This window comes from Ooceraea biroi, chromosome 11 (genome assembly GCF_003672135.1).
Source record: "Ooceraea biroi isolate clonal line C1 chromosome 11, Obir_v5.4, whole genome shotgun sequence".
In the NCBI taxonomy this organism is placed as follows: domain Eukaryota; kingdom Metazoa; phylum Arthropoda; class Insecta; order Hymenoptera; family Formicidae; genus Ooceraea; species Ooceraea biroi.
Window position 1 is genome coordinate 8,155,192 of NC_039516.1, and position 16,426 is coordinate 8,171,617.

Sequence of the window (16,426 nt, forward strand, 5' to 3'; positions counted from 1 at the left end):
TCATCAAGGCCTTGCTTTCGACAGTGGTCTTGCCTTCACTGGCCGGATCCACGACGGTCTTGTCTTCACTATTTCCGGTGTCAAAAGTAAGGGTTTCCATTTGCAAAAATGAAGTTGATCTTCAAATGACCCCTAAATTGGACCCCTGGGTCAAAACCAAGGTCACCATTGGGTAATCCTTTTTGACCCTTACAACTTTCATCGCAATCATTTCTCACGATAAGCACTCCCCAACAAGTATTCTGCAGTGGTAACATTTTTGAGCCTCAAATGACCCCTATGGGTCATCTTGATCCAGGGTCATGACCACATCTCTGAACGTAAAATTTTCCGTTCTTTTCATTTTCGGCGTCAAAAGTAGGGGTTTCTATTTGAAAATATGAAGTTGACCTTCAAATGATCCCTAAATGTGACTGCTGGGTCAAAACCAAGGTCACCATCAGATGTCCCCCTATGACACCCTGTATATATATATACATATACAGGGTGGCCCATTTTAATTTATACTATATATATATATATATATATATAGTTAGTGTACACGGGCATTGTATTCGCACCATTCTGTGAGACGTAATATTTAAAATAAAATCTGTAAAAAGAGATGAGTTACTGTGTAGTATTCGGATGCAAAACTCGCAATGTTAAAAAAATTACGAACAATTAGAAAATGAAGCAACAAATAAGATTTAGTTTCAGTTGTAAGTAAATAATTATGAATATATATAGGTTAATTCTAAACCTAAGATACTAAAAAATAAGATACTCTTTTCTATATTATCAGGAATAATAAAAAAGATAAAAGAAATCTTTTTTCCAAATATTAAGTTTTTCTGATATTATGAAATTATGTAGACCTGTAGTCGCTTTAATTATTCTAGTGGCAGTAGGTATGCTGGTAATTAGTGGTTTGCGAAATATTCGCATTCTTGCAGAGAGTATCCCAAATACATTTTCCACGATTCTGCGAGTCTGCGACGTAAACGATAATTGAATACATTTTTGCGTCTATCAAGCCTGCCACTTCTAGGATATGGCCTCAACAAGTATTGCGTTAGCGGAAATGCTTCATCACCGACTAGGACAAATGGTAAAGCGCGGCCACTATGTTCCATAGGTCTCGGCGGAGGAATTGAGAGCGTACCGTTTTGTAATCGCTTGCCGATCTCGCTAGCATAAAATACTCCACCGTCACTACACCTTCCTCGCGAACCAATGTCCAGTAATGAGATTCGATAATTAGCATCAGCGATAGCCATTAACACCAAACTGTGAGTGCCTTTGTAATTGTAATACATTGAACCACTATTCGGAGGTGCCTGTATATAAAAAGTATCATGAAAAAGTCGAAAAAGTGAATTTCATTTAACTGATAATAGCATTTATATTTCGTCTAACGTCTTATAAAACAAAATTGTCAAAATACTAGAAACTTACCTGCAATATTATATGTTTCCCATCAATTGCTCCAAAGCAATTGGGAAAATTCCATTTTTCTCCAAATTCATCGGCTATTCTTCGCCAGTTATCTTCACTTGGTTTCACGAATACCATATCTTTTAATGTATCCCATATTACATCGCATGTTTCTGATATTATTTTTGACACTGTATTGGGTGCTACACGAAATGCGTATGATACAGATATCATGCTATCTCCTGACGATATATATCGCAAGCAGATTTGAAGGCGAGTGCGACCAGAAATAGGCTCACGAATAACAAATTGTTTTTCTATATGTGGTAAAACAATCTGCAATAGTTTTTTAAATGTTTCTGGTGTTACTCGAAAAAAATTGACAAATTTTTCTCTGTCTTCTAAAATCATTTCTTGCATCACATTGTCGCTAGCTCCTTGTGCTAATCGCCTTTCAATAATAAAAATTGGTCTAACCCAAAATCTTCGAGCACATCTAATTCGCGAGGTTCTCTTCTCTTCGGCTCTCGTTAATTTATAAATTATATAAATTTGAATTAATTTTTGTCGAATAGCTTCTTTACATACACTTATACTTTCCGAGCATTTATAAATTTTTAAATATTTTATTAAATTAAGAAATGCAAATTCAGAGTCCAATATTTTAACTTGTTTTGCTTTTATATATAAATGTATGTGTTAAAACGTCACGCTGAAAATATCATCGGCTGTCCCATGGGGCGTATTTACGCCGGCGTAATGATTAATAAGCCAATCATAAGATTTCTTGAGTATTCATTTTAAAAATGAGCTTTGTAAAAAGACATTGTGATTGGCTTATTAATCTTTACGCCGCGTAAATACGCTCCTTGAGACAGCCGATATTTTCGCTGGCGCAACAAAATGGGCGTAAAGCCTGTGATTAGCCTAGTTTCTTTACGCCATACGCCGGTACGCCGTACGCTGGCTCCATGGGACTTCACCTTCATAGATTCTGCAGCTTCTGTGCACATGTCACCAAATAAGGATTTGTTTGATACCCTTGACACACAGAATCAATCGGAAGTAATTATTGCAAACAACAAAAGACTAGAAGTTCGAGGTAAAGGTGAAATAATAATACCTGTATCGATAGATGGAGATGTTCGTGAAATAACGGTGCGAGATGTGTTATATGTGCCTACACTCGGTGTAAACTTATTATCAGTAAGAAAAATAACTGAGAATGGTTATACAGTAACGTTTAATAAGGATATGTGCAAAATATCGGACATTGACGGTAATGTAGTGACGCTCGTAAAACCGTACCGATGAATAACATTTATAAAGTGATACAACCCGTTGACACAGCATATAATTGCAGAGACGATAGCACCAACATGTGGCACAGACGACTCGGCCACATGAATACAGAAAGTATGAAGTTGTTACGAGACAAGCATGCGCGCGGTTTGGACTTCGCAGATCTGGACGGAGACTCGTGTGAAGTATGTCTGCGAGGTAAATTCGCAAGACAACCATTTTCTAAGAAAACAGGATATAGAAAAGGAACGTCAAGACCTTTAGAATTGGTTTACTCGGATTTATGCGGACCAATGGAGGAAACGTCCATCGGAGGTTCGAGATATTTTATGTTATTCGTTGACGATCATACAAGAAAATTAAGTATTTATTTTTTGAAAAGAAAAGATGAAGCTTTGGAAGCGTTCAAAACTTATAAAGCTTATGTTGAAAAGAACACAGGTTATCGGATTAAGGCGTTAAGGTCCAATAATGGCCGTGAATACGTGAATGAAGAGTTTGGACGATTTCTTCGACAGAGCGGCATACGACATCAGCTGACGATCCCGTACACACCACAGCAAAATGGCTTAGCGGAGCGCTGCAATCGAACCGTGGTAGAAAAGGCGCGTTGTCTGTTGGCAGACGCGGATCTCCCAAAGAAATTTTGGGCAGAAGCTTGTTCGACGGCGGTGTACTTAATTAATCGTTCACCTGTGAAAGGATTACAAGGAAGGACCCCTCACGAAATTTGGTCAAAAGAAAAATCAAATCTCGCATCTGAAGGTTTTCGGCTGTAAAGCTATAGCGTATATACCTAAGGAGCAACGGTATAAATTGGACGAAAAGGCGAAGCCTTGTTTGTTTTTAGGGTATTTGGAGCACACGAAAGGATACCGATTACACTGGTCAACAATTTTCGACCTTCTTTATGTCACAAAAGGAATGACAGGTCATTTCGATAGTATTTTTCGCGTAGATTACGAATCTGGAACCCAAAATGTTCCATCACGTCAAGTTTTTGAGAACAATGAGGTCAAATAGTTAAAAAACCTGTTTTTGGCATTTTTTGAACCTCTGTCACAAAGGAACGGGACATGATAGAATACTCTATGTAGGCTCAAATTAAAGCTTGAACCTTAAACTTTAATGGTATGAAGCAAAAACCAATGTGACAATACTGTGAAGTCGTGTAGCACAGGTTTTTTGCCTGGCGGCCAGGGCGCGCGCCAATTGTAAACTCGCGTTTGACAACAAGACAATACCAAAAGGTGAAAATGTAAACAAAACTGTTCTTTTGGAGATTTCTGGCATCGCTGATTCTGAATTTGATATCCAAAATAATTATTTTATATGTTACGTCCAGAGACTGTACGGTTCCTTGCTTCCACGAAACATAGTGTTACGTCCAAGAAATTCCACGGTTCCTTGCTCCCAAAAGGAATAACTCATTTCTAAGAAAAATCTAATAGATGAATGAATTTCTACACACGCGGCGATAAGTGCGGAGGCGGGTGTACAGGGGGGCACGTGTCCACGGTAAAAATGTCTAAGGTGATGGACGAAACCTCTTGAAGCAAAGGGGGGCAGGAGACTTGGCGCCCTGTACCCAGCCGAACCACTTAAGGGGGTATTCTAGTGTAAAAGCGGAATTTGTATGCTACTTTGGTGAATTTTTTTGAAAAAAGTATAAGGTTTTTTGAGGTAGGGTTTTCCCTGCTTATTCATACATATTTGGTGTATGTTTCCAAATTTTTGTATTAGACAATAACTATAAATAAGCGCTGCACATGATATTAAATAAGAACATGAAAAAAAAGTTGGTCCATGGTTCCTATGATTTCAGCTGTTCTGCTCATCTGAAACAAAAAAACCAAAGAGATTCTTAATTAGTATGAGTGTGGCTATAGCAGGTACCAAAATAAAAAAAAAATGTTAAAAATTTAAAACATGACTTCATTGAGAAAATGAAGTTTCGATTTGTGCCATTTTTTTCGCCATTGAAGGGCTGTAGAAATTCCAAAAAACAATATTTCGACTTGATTGTGGTAAGGGCTATAGTCACACATATACTGAGGATGTGTGCAAAAGCCTGAGTCAATTGATTAACTGGTTTTTGAGATATCATGGGAACCAATTTGAAAAACATGGTTTCGAGAAAAACACGTTTAAAGTTTTTCATACTGATTACATAGAGATAATGTTACTTACGATCAATCGGCTAGTCCAGAGCCATACAGGGGACATTCCTCTTGTTCGTAGAAGTCCTGCAGAGCTGATCTCTCTTCCCTGCGATTCATTCTCTGATCTCGAGAGAAGTTAGTGGAGCGCCGCTTCGAGCAGGTGATACGAGCCTCGTTCCGGGAGTTTGCGTACATCACCGCTTGCTGACCAATATTAACTCCCATCACGTTCATAAGTTTTAAAATTGGCATAAATCCTTTATTGAAAATTATAACTGCTAAGAATGTTGCTATTTCAACAACTTTCACGCCAGCATGAAGATGTTTTGGAACAAAAGTCCAAATCAATGAATTTAGAGATTCATTGTACTATACAACCTGTACTATACAAAGGCTCCAATTAAAATGTACGACCTTCAAAGAATAACGATCTTCCGACCCTACCTAAAATACTAACACAATGCTCTGTTGTGTGCCGCGCGGTCCAACCGCCGAGCGCGCGCCAGAGGTTATTTTCTATTAGGTGCTATTACTTTGTTAATTTTGCGAATCGGGCTAAATCTTCTCGCAGACATATTTTCCATACCATATACTTGCAAAATATGCCAAACAAAATCGATTTTTCCGACATGCTACACTAAAATACCCCCTTAAATGATGAAACATATCTAGCTACAAAGATTGCCGCAGATCTGGAAAAATTGAGGCGGCACTTGAAAAATGTCACCCGTTGGAAGGCAATAAATTTATTCGCCTAGCTCTAATACCAAGAATTAGAGCACTCATGGCCACACATGAACCAGTTAGACGTTATAAATAAATCCAGATACACATGAACCAGTTAGACGTTATAAATAAATCCAGACTAACGTAATTAACGTCTGGATTGTCATATTCGGGAAGTCAGAGGGTAGTCTATCACAAGTGCCGCACTTAGTTTCCCGAAAATGATTATCATAAAACTGTCCGGCGATACCGTAATAATTATTAAAGCGACAACTAGTTCATGAAAAAACAATTCCCAGAATCGGAATAATCCCATGGGTGCACCCTGAGGCTTTTTAGCCCTATATGAAGGGAGTGATCCGCTCCGGAGGTCTCTTCTCTCTTCTGGATCCAGCTAGTACAAATTCACGAACGAAAGTTTCGCTTCCGAGCTCGGAAAGCCGCGACAATTCTATAACCAAACCTAGAGTCAGTGTCTCTGATCCGAAGATCCACCGGACGGGTTGGCTCCCTGGCCAGAAGCGACAACTTATATCATATATCTCAGCTGAAGATTTTTTTCCAGCAGCGAAAAAGTAAGTGCAACCGACACACTAGCTTTACTTCTCTTTCTCTCGCTCCTATCCATCTTCACCGACTATCACCTTCGTTTTTTTTTAAATATAGTAGAGAGCAAAATTTTTTATCTTCCATTCTCCCCTTTTTTAAGTGGCTTATTTAAACCGCGAAGACGCAACTTCGCCTTCGGAATATATTTCAAACAACCAAGTGGCAGCTTCCCCCGAAACATCAGCGGCTCATCACTCGCAGAATAATGCAATCATAATCACACCGCGGTCCCCCGGTAGCATCTGCACTGTTTGCGGAATTTCACACCCACCTGCGTTGACATATCCCGAAGCACTCTCTCCTTTCCATTACACCACTGATACGCTTCCTGAATTGTCTCCTGAGTGGTATTCTCCTATTCCCTCTCCCTCCGAATTTGTTCGTTACCTCCTTCCGTCTGATCTCGAAGAATTCCCAGATCCTCCCCCAGTATCTCCCATCCCGATACCCGTCGATATCCACGACGTAACCTTCCCTTCCTTCAATGAACTGAGGGAGCTCTACCAGGCTGGGCTCGAAGCCGTGCGAGAGCGCATCTTGGATTGCTTCCACTCATTCACCCTCCCTCTTCCTCCTTTTGCTTTCGTCCTTGGACCCGATCCAGTTGACCTAGCCACTCTAAGGAGTGTTATCAGTGGTGTAACACCCAACACAGTAGTCCCTTTAATCACTCGTAACAGACAGCACTCTGTGTTAATCCCCGCCTCATATATTCAAACCCTCTTTATCGACAACTCAGCCAATATTCACCACACCACGTAGATTCTATTTTTTACACACATTCACTCTCACGATTAATTTTATATAAATAAGTTCTAGCTTCTAATGAGAACCTACGCAGTTGTAATAATATGCACATATACTCTAGCGTTAATTTAATATAAATAAGTGCTAATATATTGATATCTGTAGCAAAATTAATGCAAAATTGTAAATATTACTACGAAAGAAAATAAAGAGTATAATGTTTATTTTTCTTTAAAAGAAACGCAATTTCATTTTAATACACCTGGTATCCATCTCTCCCTATCGCAACGAGTCGTACAGGTCCTATCCCTGGTAATAGGGATTCATTTCCCTTACCTAAAAGGGACCAACGAGCTGACCGTTTCGATTGTTCGGGTAGATCGACCTTGGTCGTTGACCCTTAAAACAACGGAGCGTATCGGTCGGCTTGACTCGAGGCTTTGCGGCTAAGTGCCAACGAACCTCGAGTGGCGTCTGGTTGCGCCCTTCCTCGAGCTCACGGAGCTCTGGACGTAACAATAGCGATATCTTTTTTTTCATTGTCAGACAATGTGGCGCGACGCGTCGATCCGGTCGCGTGTGGTCAGTAGGGTTAGGGCCTCAGTGTGGGATTAGAAAAAACAAATGATACAGCTGGGTCGGATCATCTCCGGGAAAATACCCTCACAGGAGCCACGGGTTCTGACACACGTGTCCGGGCAGGCGCGATATTAGATCCCGATATTAAACCTCTTGATCTCTAATTACTATTTTTTGAATTAAAAAACAATAAGTCGCATCGCAACAAATTCGGTCGCGCGTGACTGTAGTCTTGCGGTGTCAGTATGGGATATCGCTCTTCCAGGAAGAGAAATGATACAGCTGCGCCGGATCATCCCCAGGTAAATACCTTCACAGGAGCCTCGAGTCCAGACACACGTGTGTCGGCGCGAGACTTCGGTGAGGAAAGTATCCAGCTTAAGAGAACCATCTGCGAATAGCTTATCGCCTCATAGACCGACTGTCGATACCTGCAATTAATTAACGAACGGTCCCCAAAAGTAGTTCTCCGAAAAGTAGTTCCCGGAAAAGCTACCCCTCTTCCACACTATTCCTATTATATAAAAGGCGACGACCACTCCGGAAGACAGCTTTCATTTCTGTCAGCCTTCGCGAACATAACCATTTGTCTCACGTTATCACGTTATCAAACGTTTATCTTGGTGTTGTGCGGAAGTTTCGTTCAGTGCCTAGTACCAAGATTTCCAAAGGTGTAATAACACCAGGTCGGTTTGACACTCTGGGGGGGACCAACACGCACTGCAGAGACAGAAACTTCCAACCGGCCAGCAGTTCAGTTATTGATTCGCAACCGGAACCTCCTGCAAATAAGTGAGCGAATCTTCTGTTTGTTTCTTTTTCTCTTTCCTTCTTTCCTTTTTACTCTGTTTGTTTATTCATCGCCGACAACTCTCATTCTCATTTTCCTCTTCTAGTCTCTTTTACCCTTTTCTATCCGTTTCTCCTTAACTTATTCTGTTTGCCCCTTTTAAGTGTTCCCAACAAAAGATCCCGCAGTGCGTCTCCCTCTTCGGGACCGTTTCGTGGAGATCAAGGGCTGTGGTCTGGGGGCCACCCATCGGCAGAACCATCCCACAAAAGCAACGCGACTGAGACCAATTCGCGGCCCCCCTCGCGTCATCTACTTGCTCATCGATTGTAATATTAGATCCTCCTCGGCCTCCCTCCTCCGCCTCCTCCGTCCAGATCATTTCTTCCCCTTCTCATCGGGCATCGCCATCCTCTTCTGTTCAGATTTTGGAACCTTTACCCCGATCTCCTACTCCGTTTTTTGTTTCCTCAACCTCTTCCGTTTCTTCCACCTCTTCATCTCACTCCTTTTCCCAACCATCAACCCCTTCAAACGTTTCTCTTTCTCTATCCCCTCCTCCTTCTCTTACACCGTCACCTTCCTGTTATTCCTCTCTTTCCGACTCCTCATCACGGGCATCTCGGGTGTCCCCGTGTACAACACCCTCCTCCATCCAGGCATCACTGCCTAGCTCTCCTCGATACTCTCCTTCTATTTCCCCAGCTCCCTCCTCCCGTCATTTCTCACCTATCCAACCTGGTGATTTTGAGGATTTCCCAACTTCCCCTCCTCTTTCTCTGTCACCCTCGATGGATGAGGATACAATCGTAGAGTTCGTCCGCCGTTCGCTAGTGGCTCTCGGTGAACGGTTTCTCTACATCTTTCCTCAAATCACTATCCCTCTTCCACCTGATGCCCTCGTCCTAGACTCCAATTTTGATCCCATTCCCACTCTCAGGGCCGCCCTTCGGCACACAGACCCAGCCGTCGGAATACCCCTCATAGTCAGGGGACGGCTTTATCCGATCCTGATCCCTGCCACCCTTCTCCGCCGTTACTTTTTAACCAACGATTAATGTTAGTTTCGAATTAAAATAAAACATTTTTGTTACTGAATATGTTAGTTTCAATTAATAGTTAATTACAATCTGCCAGTAAATAAACACACAAATTATATTTCCATTTTTCAAATTACACATTTTATATAAAAAGCCAAACAACACGAACACTATATTATGTTATTCGCAGATGTTACTTCTTTTTTTATTCTAAATATAATGTTTTTAAATTGTACCCAGACGTAACTTTTCAAATATAATGTCTTTTAAATTAACAAAAATAAAGGTGTACTAAATTATTTGAGTTCCCTCTATTTTTCTCCATTTTCAGCAGGTCGTACCGATCCTATCCCAGGTAAAAGGGATTCAGTTCCTTGACCTAAAAAGGGACCTACGGGCAGACCGTTCCGGGTTTAGGGTAAAATCGACCCCCGTGATTGTTGACCTTTAAGCCGGAACACAGTGGTCAGTCCGACTCGTACTTTGGGGCCTAAGTGCAATAAGGTACGAGAGGCGCTCTGTTACGCCCTTCCTTCGATCTCACGGAGCTCTGGACATAACAATAATACAACCCCGTAATTTACAGATGACAGCATTTCGACAAAATGTTTAATTTTTTGCCTCTATTTTGTATTAATTCGCCTTTTTTATTCTGAATTTGGAAATCTCCAAAAGAACAGTTTTATTTACATTTTCACCTTTTGATATTGTCTTGTTATCAAACGCGAGATCACAATTGGCGCGCGCCCTAGCCGCGGTTTTTGACTAAAAAACCTGTGCTACACGACTTCACAGTATTGTCACATGGTTTTTTTGCTTCATAACATTAAAGTTTAATAAGAATTACGTATGTTGTTCCGCCAGAATAATCAATAACCAAATCGTTTAAACAACCAAACTGGCAATTTATTCGTATAATCACGACGTTTCGACCACAAATTTGGTCCTTATCAAGTGAATGACAGTAATAACAATAAAAGTCCCTTTCTGTATAAAACAATAAACAATAAAAAATAATGTGAGAAATTATTAGCTCTGGTACAACTGTAAAATTTCAAAAACTACTTACTTCCAGAAAAAGACTTTAACAAAGAACATAGCACGAGTATGAGCGAAGGTAAGCCACGTCCGTAAGAGGCAGAGGTCAACAAACAAGTAATATAGAAGATAAATAGTAGATTGCTATGTATTTAGAACCGTATCATAAACACAAGGCAGGTTCTCAATATCCTTGTGTAGGTTGTTTTATACAGAAAGGGACTTTTATTTTTATTACTGTCATTCGCTTGATAAGGACCAAATTTGTGGTCGAAACGTCGTGATTATACGAATAAATTGCCAGTTTGGTTGTTTAAACGATTTGGTTATTAAAGTTTAAGGTTCAAGCTTTAATTTGAGTCCACATAGAGTATTCTATCACGTCTCATTCCTTTGTGACAGAGGTTCAAAAAGTGCCAAAAACAGGTTTTTTAACTATTTGACCTCACTTTTCTCAAGAACTTGACGTGATGGAACATTTTGGGTTTCAGATTCGTAATCTACGGGAAAAATCTTATCGAAATGACCTGTCATTCCTTTTGTGACAAAATCAGTGTTGACTAGTGTTATTTGATGAGAAAACAAACAAGGTATTCCGGAGTAGAGATGTAGTATTCTTTGAGGACAAAGCAACTGAAACGAAGCAGTTAATACTACCTACAAATCCACCCGGAATTCACAACGGGGCTAGTGAAGCAGATGATTCCAGATAATTTTGAGACGCCAGACAACGATAAGCATCCATATTTGAGGACGAGAGATCAGGTGACACGGATGAAGACGCAGTTGACAGATGATTCGAATCATGAAGAGTTGGAACGTTGTCGTAGTAGTCGAGCGCCGAAACCAAGAAAATGGCCAGACTACGTGACGTACAAGGTATCAGCGGCATTTATAAATGAAGAACCAACAACTGTGGAAGATGCACTAAATGGCCCTCATGCTGATCAATGGCGGGCAGCGATGAAAGCGGAACTTGATGCATTAGCACAAAATGAAACGTGGGAACTGTGCACACCACCCAAAGATAAAAAGATTTTGAAAACACGATGGATATTTACAATCAAAAACAACCCTCAGGATGGATCACAACGATTTAAGGCGCGATTGGTGGCCAGAGGTTAAGAACAGATACTGGGGGTGGACTATCACGAGACATTTTGCTCGGTAGTTAGATGGAGTACATTGCGATGTTTGTTTGCATTAGTGACCAAAGAAGACTACGATATCGACCATTTGGATGTAGTGACGGCCTTTTTGAATGGCAAACTGGATGAAGAAGTGTACATTGAGCAACCGGAAGGACTGAAGAAGATAGAAAGCAAAGGCCAAGTTTGCAGACTCAAGAAAGCGCTTTACGGTCTTAAGCAAGGGGCGCACGCCTGGAACAGAAGGCTAGATAAAGCGTTGCGGAAACTAGGATTCGAGCGGTCACAAATGGATCCAGGTTTATACATAAGAAAGGAAGATGATAAAAGGGTTGCGTACATCACTACGTATGTAGACGACTTACTTTTATTTACAAATAATCGAAGTTTGAAACGATTAATAATAAGTAAACTTGAAATGGAATTTAAGATGAGAAATTTGGGTTCGGTTTCGCGAATTTTAGGCATTAACGTGCATAGAGATAGAGATAAGAGAATTAGTACTTGATTAAAAGGATTATATCGAGGAAATTGTGAAAAAGTTTAATATGACAGAATGTAATCCAGTTAAAACACCGTTATATCCGAATCAAATATTGTCAAAAGATATGAAACAGGAAGAGAAATTCCAATCTAGCGAAACGAAAAAGATCCCGTATAAAGAATTGCTTGGTAGCATTATGTACGCGTATGTACTCAGATAGCAACATGATACCAACATGCCCGCAGATTGGTAGCAAATTTGATCAGAATCCCAAACCAAAACCGTAGCCATCTGTGTCCGCATTAAGCTCGGGTTCTGCCGACAGAGCCTGCTGAACAGGTAATGTGAGCAGATTGGCAGCAGAAATCGCGCAGAGTCTGTACACATAACCTGGTAGCAGATTGTCAGCAGATTGAGAGCAGAGCCTGCGCACATAACTTGAGAGCAGTTTGGCAGCAGAAATTGAGCAGATTCTGTACATAATCAGCTGTTAAAATGACCCCTAATCCATACTGCTATTTAAATTGCTCTATTTTTCTTTATTTTCAATGGGAAAGAAATGCAAAATTGAAAAGAAATACACAATAATAAGAATGAAATATACAGGGTGTTTGATAACTTCGCGACCGCCGGTTACTGCCGTATAGTTTGGACCTAGCCGAATAGAAAAGTCCTGTGCCATTTAGGTTGCGCGATAAGTACGTTAAGTAAATTTGCGGAGAATCCAGGTAAACCACACTGGAATGCATTAAAACGGGTTGCGTTATTTAAAGGGAACAAAAGATTACCAGTTAAAGTATGGTAAATCTGATATTTTAAAATTGGTTGGTTATAGCGATGCAAGTTAGGCCGGAGACCCAGACAATCGTCGCTCTACGAGTGGTTATATTTTTTTATTAGGCGATAGCGCAATAGGTCTGTTCTTTTAGCTGCACTGCTGAACTAGTGCAATACGTTAAAGTGAGACAAGTATATTTTTTCTCACTCTAATTTATTACACCAGTTCAGCAGTGCAGCTAAAAAGAACAGACCTAATATCTTGGTGCTCGAAACAACAACAGACGGTGGCACTTTCAACGACTGAATCTAAATACATGGCGATAGGACTAGCATGTCAAGAAGTGTTATGGTTGAAAGGATTATTGAAAGAAATAAATAGTTCGTGCGTTGGTATTCCAATAAAGTTATTTTCAGACAGCCAAAGTGCAATAAAGCTTATATATTCAAATAATTATCGTGCTAGATCGAAGCATATCGATACGAAACATAATTTTGTGAGAGAGAATGTATCGCGTAAAGTGATAGATTTATTGTATGTATGCAGTGGCGAAATGTTAGAGGATGCTTACAAAGCCAGTAACAAAAGATAAGCATACGTATTGTAATTGTTACGTCCAAACCACGTATCTCTCACGTATGAACGCGAGTCGAGCCGACCGAGTTATCGGGAAGAAGGTCAGCGGCCGAAGGTCACTCTTACGCTTCTTCTGAATAGAAGTCTGCTCGTTGGCCCTTTTTATGTAAGGGAATCGAATCCCTATTATATGGGGCAGGGCCTCGTGCGATAAATTGAGGAAGGAAAGGAGTAAATAAATTAAGCGTGAATTAACATGAAGAAATTAAAAATGATTTTATTTAAACAGTCAAATGTATTAATTGATGATTTGGTAAACGGAAATTGAACTCTTAAACTCTCAAAATTTATACATAATTAAAACAAAATTGTAATACAAATGTGACTATAAAATTGATGCTTAAATTAATAATCGGTTGACTGGGGCTCTTTGGGGTCCGTAATGTTGGCCGAAGGTGGAGGGGTCATAGGTGGTGGGTCCGAAAGGAAAGGTGGCAGGTGTGAGAATAATGGATAATCAGCCGGGGAAATGTTATTACTAGGGTGGTCAGCGAAAGTTTCTATGTCCTCCAACGGGATTGGAGAAGGAGACCGTGAATTATTACGCACGGGGGAGTGTTGAGCTAGTTGATCTAATGGGATAGGGGAATATGATGGAGATGAAGGTGGAGGGAAAATATCTGTATCGGTCAAAAATGCTTCTATTTCTTGCAGAAAATCCTCAACTTCTTCATCGATGGTCACCTCTGGTTTTAGTTGAGAGAGTGATAGGCGATGCAACGGAATGTTAGTTTCGCAGGGTGGCACTAAATGAGTCAAAGAGTGGCAATGTGAAATTAAAAGGGAAAAGACAAAGGAAGAGGCAGAAATAAAAGACAATGACAACCAGTCGCAATTAGAACAAAAAAATATTAAACAAAGGCTTACTTTCGTATTGTCCGGAGACAGGGTTAAATGATGAATTACAGTGAACGATGGTGTAATGCGCTCTGGTTCCTCCAACTTCAGAGTCGAATGAATGAACTTGAGGTGAATCACACTGATTCTAAAGTTCTGTTAATGATTTTGATACTGTTCTAAATTTTGTAACTGCGACTAGCACGTCTGATGGTTTTGAGTGAAGACTGTCGAATACCTCGGGCGGTTTCGCTGCTCTTTTTATAATATAGGAAAAGTCGTGTAGGAGGGGATTCTTCGAGAACATTCGATGAGGGAAATGCCCTTATTAGGCAATGGGAAAACGCCCGGAGTTAGGTAACGGGAGGACACGTATAGCTGAAATCGAAGGGCCACCTTTGGACCTTGATAAGTGGCCGAGAGCGTGATTATGGTCATGGTGACGAAATGCACGTGTTCACGGCCAAGGTGACCCAATAGTCATGGTGATAAGGTAGACAATGCGCTAACGTTCAGGGTTGCTGCAAGAAATGTTTGTTTAACGATCACGCGACGGGCACATGTACTGCGTGCCTTACGGTCTCCGTGAGGTTCCCGCTTGATACCGTGTGCCAAATATATATAAAAAAATAAAATTCAATTGAAATTGTACAACAACCGTGAGTGTCTTGGCTCAATAATGCGTGAATGATAAATAGCACGCGGTAATTACTAAAACGAATGTAATTCTATTATCTATTTTTTACGAAAGCAAGGGACCGTGGAGTCTGGACGTAAAATAATGTTAATGTAGGATTAAGTGAATGATATAAGTTGGTTGTTAATCGTTACGATCTCGAGTAGGGGATTGTTGGTATGCGATTTCGTTATGGTTTGAATTGATATCGATATTAGTGACACATATTAGATAGTGTTATGTATTAATGTTTAAGTTCATGATTGTGTTTCTACTATGTGATATCTCTTTCTTTAGTTAGTTATTTTATGGTTCTTTTAGTTCGTAGGGTGGGGGCGTATCCCGTTTGCACACGTAACAATTGGACACCGCACGATTGGACACGTACTATTGGACACCGCACGATTGGACACGTACTATTGGACACCGCACGATTGGACACCGCACCAACCGCACTATTAGACACTGTACGATTGAACACTAATTTACAACCGATGATAAGACGCTACGACAATGTACGTGCGCTGGCTCTAAGTCTGCAATATATTAGCATATTTTACATCGATTGTTTAATATGCGTATTAAATAGTAAATAACTAGTACATCCGGTTAGTCATTGGCTGATTAGCTCAAATGTACTATTTGATACACGTATCAAACGATCGGTGTAAACTAGGCTATTAGCAAAGTTCATTCTAATAAGTAAGAGTCAAAATTAGATGTAGAGTAAACGATGCTTTGTTTTGCAAAGTATATGCGTGGATACAGTGTGGATATTTTCCCAGTATAAACTTTCTTACTTTAATATTATTAATTTTTTATACTGGGAAAGTATATGCTTGGGTGGAAGAGCACGAGGAGATGGGCTTCGCTAGTACTGTTCCACATAAAAAAACTAACAAAACTTTGGGGTGACCAAAAATACTGCGTGGAAGTTACAATGTAGAACTTTGCTTTACGTGGAACCTCGCTTCATATACTCTCAGCATATACTTTCTAAATTTATTAAATATCGCACGTATGCGCTAAGTAAGGCTGATGGCAGAGAACGCGACGTAAGCGCTTACGTCGGACGTAGTCGTAACGTAGTTCAAGGCAGAGAAAAACGTAAACGTATATGGCATATACGGTATATGGTTTTTCTCTGCCTTGAACTACGTTACGACTACGTCCGACGTAAGCGCTTACATCGCGTTCTCTGTAGAACTCACGGTGTAAGAAGAAAAGGTGATGTAACGGGCCTACCTTGGCTGTGTTCTGAGTGACGTATCTCATAAAGTGTCCGCTAGAGGCGCTGGCAGTTCGAAGTACATACATATATAGTAATAGTAGACAGGGAGAAAGGGAAGTGAGAAAGGGAGATAATTACACTGAAAATCATTATATCAACCCCAGTACATGTAAAAGCTTTTCAGATTTATTTCAGTTCTTACATTTGAATAAAATAACATATTTGAA

General features: G+C 40.3%; 1 protein-coding gene across 1 annotated transcript; it reads right to left on the reverse strand.

Moving 5' to 3' along the window:
- Positions 1 to 277: 277 nt before the first annotated feature.
- Positions 278 to 2,175, reverse strand: LOC113562964 (protein ANTAGONIST OF LIKE HETEROCHROMATIN PROTEIN 1-like). Its single transcript, XM_026973827.1, has 3 exons — positions 1,438 to 2,175; positions 999 to 1,319; positions 278 to 367 (listed from the first exon to the last, which is right to left on the reverse strand). Exons 1-3 carry the CDS (start codon positions 1,834 to 1,836, stop codon positions 278 to 280), a joined length of 810 nt encoding a protein of 269 aa, XP_026829628.1. The 5' UTR covers positions 1,837 to 2,175.
- Between the last annotated feature and the right edge of the window lie 14,251 nt (positions 2,176 to 16,426).